The sequence below is a fragment of the Xenopus tropicalis genome, chromosome 4 (genome assembly GCF_000004195.4).
Source record: "Xenopus tropicalis strain Nigerian chromosome 4, UCB_Xtro_10.0, whole genome shotgun sequence".
In the NCBI taxonomy this organism is placed as follows: Eukaryota; Metazoa; Chordata; class Amphibia; order Anura; family Pipidae; genus Xenopus; species Xenopus tropicalis.
In genome coordinates, this window is record NC_030680.2 from 87,549,935 (window position 1) to 87,559,906 (window position 9,972).

The 9,972-nt window shown below is 35.3% G+C and overlaps 1 protein-coding gene across 4 annotated transcripts in view; it reads left to right on the forward strand.

Annotated features, from left to right (window-relative positions):
• fyb2 (FYN binding protein 2) overlaps positions 1-7,973 on the forward strand; it is a 39,255-nt gene extending 31,282 nt beyond the window's left edge. For all 4 annotated transcript variants that reach the window (XM_031900914.1, XM_031900912.1, XM_031900915.1 and 1 more), the window contains 6 exons: positions 1,629-1,657; positions 2,355-2,412; positions 5,303-5,369; positions 6,693-6,855; positions 7,247-7,280; positions 7,814-7,973. In XM_031900914.1, coding sequence (XP_031756774.1) covers positions 1,629-1,657; positions 2,355-2,412; positions 5,303-5,369; positions 6,693-6,855; positions 7,247-7,280; positions 7,814-7,880 — 418 coding nt within the window. In that variant the 3' untranslated portion in view covers positions 7,881-7,973. The remainder of the gene's footprint in view (positions 1-1,628; positions 1,658-2,354; positions 2,413-5,302; positions 5,370-6,692; positions 6,856-7,246; positions 7,281-7,813) is intronic.
• Positions 7,974-9,972: the final 1,999 nt, after the last annotated feature.

Here is a 9,972-nt window from a genome sequence, read left to right on the forward strand (position 1 = left end):
TTCAAATTTGTGAATATTGTGTGTTCTGATCCATCGCTAGATGTTGCTGAGTATTCTTGAGTCTAAGGCCAATGAGCCCAGTTTGTTAAGTAGTATAAATCCAAAATGAGGTATGCCACGCTTCCCACAAAATCACACTTCACTGGTTGTGCAGCTTTTCATGACTGTCAATACACTGTCATAACAAGCGGAGGAACAAGGGAACCTTATGTAGTATCCCATAATTTAGTGAACAATGCTCTTGTGCTGATAATATATGGGTTAAATTGTCCGACAGTCAGCATGGCTACTATTCTAAGCAATCAGAAAAAAAGGGTAATTGCTGCTTTGGTATATTGCACTGATGCAGTTTAGTATGTTATGCTATGTTCGTAAATATGGCTTGTAAATATGGTTTGCACAAAATTATATTAACTACACCTATCCAAAGCCCTATTGTCTAAATGCTACTATACATTAACAAGAAATGACAATCCTGTTATCTAGTAGGTAAATAAAGTCATTCCAAGGACAATGAATAGTTTGAGTTCCATTTTAATTGTAATGTGTTTTTTAGATTGTAAATGAGAAATACTGCACAATTATTCTAGCATTGGTATTTGCCTGTACCAAGTACTATTTAGCTTGAAGACATGAGGGTATAGTGGCCCTTTTAATAAACTAGTTCTCTTGGAAGTTTAAAATTCAGATGATGATAAAGAGGGGTGTAAAATATTGCCCAAAGTGTGCAGATTTTGATATAAAGTCTTTTAAAAATATACCTATAATTTATCTAAATAAAAAGTATATATTAAAAATATATTGGCTTATATATCAGTATATATAAGATTTTATCAAATATATATTTTAATAGAGATTTAATAGAGATCTGCAATGTTTAGTGGTATAGATTTTTTTTTATGGGGCTTAATTTTGTTTTAACCAGGTCATTGTATCTGATTATCTCAAACTCTTAATCTGGATTGGTAGCAATGGTTTGGATGAAAGCTAATCAAATAATTAGAAAGGACTATATAAATTAACAGGGGTTATAATGTACCACCTATTTTGAAATATAAGGATACTAGTAGCCGATGAGCTCTACATCCATAGTACATCCAAGTACAAGGCCAGTTCATGGAACTCCTATCCTTAAATTTAAGAAACAGGGGGTGCATTATATTATCATTTTGAAACTTAAAGTACAGGTATCGAACCCCTTATCTGGAAACCCGTTATCCAGAAAGCTCTGAATTACGGAAAGCCCGTCTCCCATAGACTCCATTTTAATCAAATAATTCAGAATTTTTAAACTGATTCCCTTTTTCTCTGTAGTAATAAAACAGTACCTTGTACTTGATCCAAACTAAAGTATAAATAATCCTTATTGGATGCAAAACAATCCTATTGGGTTTAATTAATATTTTATTGATTTTTTAGTAGACTTAAGGTATGGAGATCCAAATTACGGAAAGACCCCTTATCCAGAATACCCTTGGTCCCGAGCATTCTGGATAATGGGTCCTATACCTGTACCAGAAAAAGTGTATGAGCAATCCTTATGGTAATCTCTAGAGCTTCTATGTGCATTACTTAATGTAAAATTTGCACACTGCTATCTTATAAATTGTTCTCTCTCTGTGATACAGCAAAAGTACATCTTCAGCAACAGATTCATGTAAGTACTATGTTTTACACAACTGAATCACGATACACTTTGGGGGTAGATATGGTATTGCGTGAGTCTTTCAGTTAAAGCAATCATAACGGAAACCAAGAGTTTCGGGGAAAACTTTGTTAGCGGAGGTATTCTTCCCAAAGCGGGCTTTCTTAAAAAAGAAAAAGTTTGGCAGCAGCTATTAGGTGCCGAACTATTTCTTATTTAAGAATGGCCACTCGGGGAAAGACACCCTAACAAGGTTTTGTTTTTCCCAAAACTCTGCGTGAGGAACCGAAAGGTTTGAGCAATTGTAAATCTGTCCCTTATTTTTGCTGCATTTTAAGATGGAATTATTGTTGTTTGATAACCAACATGGTTAAGATGTCCAGTTGTGGCTGAAATGTTAAAATATTACAAAATATTAAAATTACTAATTTAAAATAATTACATTTTGTTTTTGCATTCTGAGTGTCATAGATCCTGTCCTTTAGATTTTGTGGCCAGTCTAAAAACTGGTTACTATACACGTTAAGATTTGTTCATAAAGTTATACTGATTTAATCCATACTGCCAAACCATTTTTGCACGATTGTCTATTGGAGCTAGTTCGACACTGAATTGTATTCAGTCAGTCCAGACTAAACATTTTATCTACTGATAAGCATTTGATACACTGGTGACACATTTGCTTAATGTCCTTTTTCATTTTTAACAGATGACGAGTTTTCAAATGATGATTATTATTCTACAACAATTACTGAAGATGACAAAAAGTAAGTTTTATGTACCTTTGTGTGTAAAAGTATGTCTGTATCTGAAAATAAAAACCCAAGATATTCAATAGCAAACTGTAAGCATGATAAATTTTATGAACATAAAAGTTGCCTTAAAATTTACTTGTAGCTGAGAGACATTGTATCAGAATATGTGAACTAAATAGAGAAGGATCGAGAGTTTTAAATCTCATGCTCAATGTGTACTCACCCCTCCCCCAAGTAAGTTCCATACACAGTATGGTTGGAAGATCCTACCTTGCAGAAAGACTGTTTCATAGGGGCAGGTCTAGTGGGAGAGCTACTGGTTGTGTTTGATTTCTGGAGGTGACCAAAATGATTGTACAAACAAAAGTCTCTTTGATCCATGTTAATCAAAGTCTCACAGTAAATATTAAACACAAAGAGAACTACCTGAATATTTAACACCAAACCCTTTATAGTCATTTTATCAGGCCTGATTAAAAGGACTACTTTTTTTAAGTGTGGGTGAAACATCTAAAAAGTCCAAACCTATGCTGGAACTGAATTGTGATTTTAAAGGAGAAACAAAGGTAAAAACTAAGTAAGCTTTATCAGAAAGGTCTATGTAAATACAGCCATAAGCACTTACAGAAATGCTGCACTGACTTCTCTGTGAAAAGATTTCTTGCATCTGTAATTCATGTGCCAGAGACACGCAGCTCTCTGCTGTCTCCCCTCTCCTGCTCCCCCCTCCCTCAAGAATGCTAAGAGCTCACTCCCCTCCTTAGGAATGTGGATCTGAGCCAATCAGCAGAAAGCTGACTCATAGGGGTACATTTACTAATCTGAATCCTGAATGGGAAAATGGATTGGAAACGAAAATTTTGCGATTTTTTTTCGTCGCCGTCACGATTGTTTCGTATTTGTCGCAATTTTTTTGCGCTGTTGTATTTTGCGCGATTATTTTGTCGCCTTCACGATTTTTCGTATTGAGCTATAGTAAACGGCGGAAAAACCAATCCGAATGTTTGCGACGGCGAAGAAAAAGTCACGAAAAATATACGATAAAGTCTGCAACGGCGATGAAAAAGTCACGCAAAATACGAAAACAATCGCGACGACGATGAAAAAAAATCGCAAAAATACTGATCATTACGAAAAAAACGCATTCGGACGCTTTCAGACATTCGTGGATTAGTAAATGTGCCCCATAGTCTAACTAACTGAGCATGTTCACTTGGTCTGGGTGTCTGTGCAGGAGTGAGGCATTATGGGAACTTTCTTTACACAGCTCAGCATTTTTTTCTTCCTGTTTGGCTTCTGACCATCTGAATAGGTGAAAGATGGGGAGACTTAAAGGAACAGTAACACCAAAAAATGAAAGAGCTTTAAAGTAATAAAAATATAATGCACTGTTGCCCTGCACTGGTAAAACTGGTGTGTTTGCTACAGTAACACTACTATAATGTATATAATAAGCTGCTGTGTAGCCACGGGGGCAGCCATTCAAGCTGGAAAAAAAGGAGAAAAGGCACAGGTTACATAGCAGATAACAGATAAGCTCTGTAGAATACAATAGTGTTTTATCTGTTATCTGCTAAGTGCCTGTGCCTTTTCTCCTTTGAATGGCTGCCTCCATGGCTACATAGCAGCTTATTTATATAAATTATAGTAGACTTTCTGAAGTAAACACACAACTTTTACCAGTGCAGGGCAGCAGCACATTATATTTTAGTTACTATATAACTAAAAGTATCTGGACACCTTCCAGTTAAACATATCATTAGGAAACCAAGCATATTAATATAAGGTTTAATTTAGTCTTATTTTGCTACTATAACAGTCTCTGTTCTTCTGTGAAGATTTTTCATTAGATATTGGCAATATACTGTGTATCTTAAGACGGTGTCAGTCAGTGGCTAACACTGAAGAAAATAAAGTGCCGTTTTGCATGAAGGGCATTAACTTGAGGCATACAACATAATATTGCCTCCTTATAGATCCCATATTGAGCATGTAGTGCAGTTTTGGGCTCCAGTCGATAAGCTAAAAAGAGTACAGAGGCATACAACTAAACTAGTAAAGGAACTGACAAGGAACTGACAAGAGATGTTTTCTCTGGAGAAAAGGAGATTGCAAGGGGACATGATTACTATTTTTAAGTACATTAGAAGGGATTATAGACAGATAGTGGCTGGTCATTTTTCACTCCCAGAGCCCTTAGACTTAAGGGAACTAAACATTTTAACATTAACTTTTTAAAGCAGGGAAAATGGTTCTATGTGGTGAGGGCGTTATTGCATTTAAGAGTAGCTTGAATGATTTCTTAGACAAGGCTATAGTGATCTCAAGCTCTACAATTAGATTAGGTATGTGTATATATTTTTCTGGTTTGTCCCTGAGGAAGAGCACAGTTGGTGCTCGAAACGTTGGATCTTTTTCTCTATCTTAACTCCCTGTTTGTGCGGAACTCTGTTCTCTTTTTTGTATATATTTTTATATATCTGAGTGTATTGATAGGACTGTATAGGTATTTTGGCACAAAGAGTATGCAGTTCAGTGCAAAAATCAGCTTTGTTTGCCTGCACCTGGGCCAATGCAATGGCAAAATTCCACCTAACACTTTGGGGTTAGTTTATCAAAAATCTTGGTCAGAGATGATTTGCCAGCACTAGTTTTTGCAGAATAAAGCAAAAAAACTGCAGGCTTCTCATTCTGATCAGCTGAAGAAACTCTAAAGGGCTGATAAAAAAAAAAAAATTGTGAAAATTCAAAAAACCAAATTAGACCTGTAATCTTCTGAAATTATTTCAACCAATGTTTAAAATGTCAGTATTGTATTAGCTTAATGCTATATGGTATTTAATGCCAATATTTACATTTGATAATTAAGATTATAAATACTAATGTCAATATGTTTTCTCAGAAATGCAAAGCAACAGAAGAAAACAAAACCTTCCAAACTTGAGAGAGAATTCCGTGACAAGTTTAAGGTATAGTGATCTTGGAACCACATAACCCATAAAGAACCAGTATAGGTTGTAAATCCTTAAAGGGACAGTAACACCAAAAAATGAAAGTGTATAAAAGTAATTACTATATAATGTAATGCTGCCCTGCACTGGTACAACTGGTGTGTTTTCCTTAGAAAGACTACTATAGCTTATATAAATAAAGCTTCTGTGTAGCCACGGGGGCAGCCATTTACAGGAGAAAAGGCACAGGTTACTTAGCAGATAACAGATAAACCCCCATTATATTCTACAAAGCTTATCTGTTATCTGCTATGTGCCTGCGCCTTTTCTCCTTTTTCCCAGCTTCAATGGCTGCCCCCGTGTTGTCATAGCAGCTCATTTATATAAACTATAGTAGTATTTCTGTTGCAAACTTACCAGTTTTACCAGCGCAGGGCAACTGTACATTATATTTTAATTACTTTAAAACACTTTAATTTTTTGGTATGACTGTTCCTTTAAGGTAGTCATAGATATTGCGATCTGCCCATTTGGCAAGGTCACCAAACCAGCAGATCTTCTCCTGATATGCCCACCTAAGGTGGGAGATATCGGGCTAATTAGATCATTTCACCCTAGGGCCAAATGATCAAATTAAAACTGCAGGCATAGGTGCAGTCGGACCAAGGACTGCATCAATGAGCCGATGCAGTCCCTGATGCTAAGGAAAATCAAACTTGCTCATCTTGATCTGGCCAATTTTAGACTAGATGTTAGTGGGGTATGCTCATCAGGGATGCCCATACACAGCAGATAAGCTGCCAAATCAGTCTAAAAGACTCGAATTGGCAGCTGAAATCTGCCCATGTATGGCCACCTTAAGGCTATGTACAATGCTCCTTTCACTCTCCATCACATTTATCATTCACTAGCAGGAGATGAAAGAACATGCTTCACAAGTTTTCAGTTTTTCATACACATGGAAGTGTGAAGGTAACAGAAGAGAAACAATTTATTCTTCTCCTTCATCACCCCTTAATTGCTGTATGTATGACCTCATTAAAAAAACCAATGCAGCAAGTATTTCCATTAAATATATGAGTGGACGAAAAGCCAAACATTGTAAAGGGACTTGTGTTGTATGGAGCTTCAGACAATTTTGAACTTAAAGATAACTGAAAAGTTATAATTTTACTTGGCCCATTTTAAGATAAATTAAATTTAAAAAAAAAGTTTGTCGTTTCGATGTCAGTTTTTAGGATTCAGGTTTGTGATGCACAAATGTAATTTATTTTTGATAAAGATTTACAACTCAACTAATGGACCACAGTTTCAGCCTAAATTTCTGTGGACTTTTTCTAGTACACCAAAGACATTGTTGTTATCAACACTGCCATTGTAAATGTGCAGGCTCCTCGTTTAGCAAAGAGTAAATTTGACTTGGCTATAAAGCCTGGAGAAGAACTTGACGTTGTAGACATTACAGATGGCAAGGAGGTTATCTGTCGAAATGCTACTGGAAAATGTAAGTTAAATCATTCGTGTTTCTCCATTGCTTTAGCTGATAACCTTTTGTTTGTGAAACCTATATGTTATGCCAACATTAAAGTGATGCAAGCCATACAGAAGCACGGTGTAGCAATGACAGACAATAAAATTGGGAGTACAAATGGATTACATTTGCTGCCAAGTGCTTCATATTTATACAGAGCAAACACTGAATGTAATTGCGATGCCATGATGATATTCTTTTCTACATAACACTTATAATACTTAATAATGGCCCATTAAAAAGTCATTGTAATATACACAACTGTGCTCTACTTTTTATATTAACACATGTTGTGTTGGCAAATTCATTATGACTATCATTTTAATTTTGTCTTGCAAAATGAAATATTTTTTTTTTTTTCTAGATGGACGTGTTGCGATTGAACATCTAAATTTCATGTAAGTTCTTGATTCAAAAATAGTAAAGCCAACGGTATAATAATATCTATAATACTTTACCCCATAATGGCTGAAAGGGTGGGTGTCATACTCAGTCAGGGCAATATAAGCCAACTCCAAAGGAATTTATTGGATTGGCATCTATGGAAATGTTTGCTAAAATTAAAAATTGTATAAGGCTTCTTAAATGTCTAGTCTAATCATTTATTATACACCGAAAGACTGAAATATTTTGGGCAAGAAACAAAAGTTCCTTACTGATTCCTGGTCTTTATGGATATTGTTGTACACCGTCAGAGGATGTGTCCTTTGTCCACTGGCAGATGAGAAGTGAAGAGGAGCAGTGACACTCTCTTCAATTCCTGCAGCTCAATCATTCAGAATAAATAAAACAATAAAATCTAGAAGCCACAAGGAAGTCTATGGGCTGAGTAGCACATTCCTCACACAGACATACATTTTTTTCCTTAAATTAATCCAGTACTATGTATGAGGCAAACTTACAGGATCTGATTCGTGTCCCTTTTTTACAGATCCAATTTATTTAGCCAAAATTCCACCAAAGGGCCAGCCAGGACAGAAGAAATGACTAGACATTAAGCCTGACTTTAAGAAGAACTGATGTGTTTCCTATGTCAACTTCTGTAAATTCATTTTTTTCTGAATAAATCTGAAACTTGATATTTCCTATAATCTTATGGTTAGCTACAGTCTACAGGTGTACGAAGGAAATGTACTAATATATTAGTTAAACCTGGTGTTTTCCCTCTGCCTAATTTTATTAGGCACTTACTCGTGCACCCAAGAAGAATTTAACTTTTTTTTTTTTAAATATTATTTCACAACACTCAATTATAAGATAGGGAGGGTTTTTTTGGTTGCAATTGATGTTCATTATTTATTTATTATAGTTTTTTTTAAGACGCATTAGTTGATAGAGCTTCTCCAGCAGAATCCTGCACTGATATCCATTTTTTAAAAGTGCAAAAAGATTTTAAATTTTCACATGGGGCTAGCCATATTCTTCATTTCCTAGGGTGCCACAGCTATGTGACTTGTGCTCTGATAAACTTCAGTCACTCTTTTCTGCTGTGCTGCAAGTTAGTTATATCACCCCTTTCCTTTCCCTCTCAGCAGTCAATGAATTTATTAAAAAAAAAAACTATATATATATATATATATATATATATATATATATATATATATATATATACATATATATATATATATATATATATACACTATACTGTGTATATATATATATATATATATATATATTCTGGATAATGGGTTCCATACCAGTAAAAAAAAAAAAAAAAGGAAATCATTTTAAAAAATTTCCGTAATTCAGAACTTTCTGGATAATAGGTTTCCGGATAAGGGGTCTGATACCTGTGTGTGTTGATATATATATATATATATATATATATATATATATATATATATACCCCCTGCCTCCATCACGGATTTTCATAGGAAATCCAGCAACAGAACTGGGGGCTGAAGGGATAAGGGGTGAAGGCGCTCTGTGAAAGTGACGCCACATGCATGCAGTGTGCAATGCCGGTGCATGTGACATCACACGTGCATCACGCGTACAGCTTAGATGCATATGACTTCATGCACACACACACGACATTTAGGTCCGGTGCCTAGAGCAGCAACAGACCTAAATACACCCCTCAGCAGAAAATTGGGAAGGTAGCAAGATAACAGCTCCCTGACACCTGTATTGCTAAAGTGCTATTGAATAGCACTCAATAGTTAAAAAAAAATCATCCAAGTCCGGCTTGGGACTCCTCCAGTTACATGGGCGTAGGAGAAACAATAGGTTAGTTGAAAGCAATTCTAATGTGTAGTGCTTATGGCTGTCTACACACCAATATTACAGCTAAAAAAATTTGTTGGTTCAAGAATAAAATTTGAAATAGTAAAGTGAATTATTTTCTATGTAAATAGTGTAATTTAAAAATACACCATAAAATCACTACAGAATCCCTTTAATTATTTCCCTTCCTCTTTTCAGCTTTCAAATGGGGGTCACAGACCTCAGCAGCCAAAAAACTATTGCTGTTTGAGGTACAATTATATAGTCATTGTTACGTATCCTTCTATTCAGTCCCTTTTGCTATACTTATTGCTTTCTCTTATTCAAAGACCCTAGCAATCAGATAGCTGCTAAAATACTTAAATGGAAAGTTACTGAATGCTAAATAATTGAAGACCCACAAACAATAAAAAAATGAAGACCAATGGCAAATTGTTTCAGAATATCAAAGTCTACATCATACTAAAAGTTAATTTAAAGGTGAACTACCATTTAAGGATACATTTCTTTAAAAAAAAAAAAAAAACATGCAAGAAAAGAACAAGTTCTACAAGTTCATCAAAACCTATGACCACGCAGGACACCAAACCATTTTGCCTGATAGAATCATGCAGACACATAGGCTAAGGACCACATCTACTTTATATTCCTCCAACCTGCCCAGTCTGACCCCCAAATAGATATTGAGTTTGCCTTATGTATGCCAGTAGACTGGAGACTTTTATTGTGTAACACAAAGGAGCATTTATGCAAGGTTTCAGCTACACAGTGCCCACATCCTTTTGTATCCATTTGCAGGGGCTACACCTTTCTATTAATGTTTTATGTGTGCAATGCGCTATGTGTTTTTATTTTTTACTTACT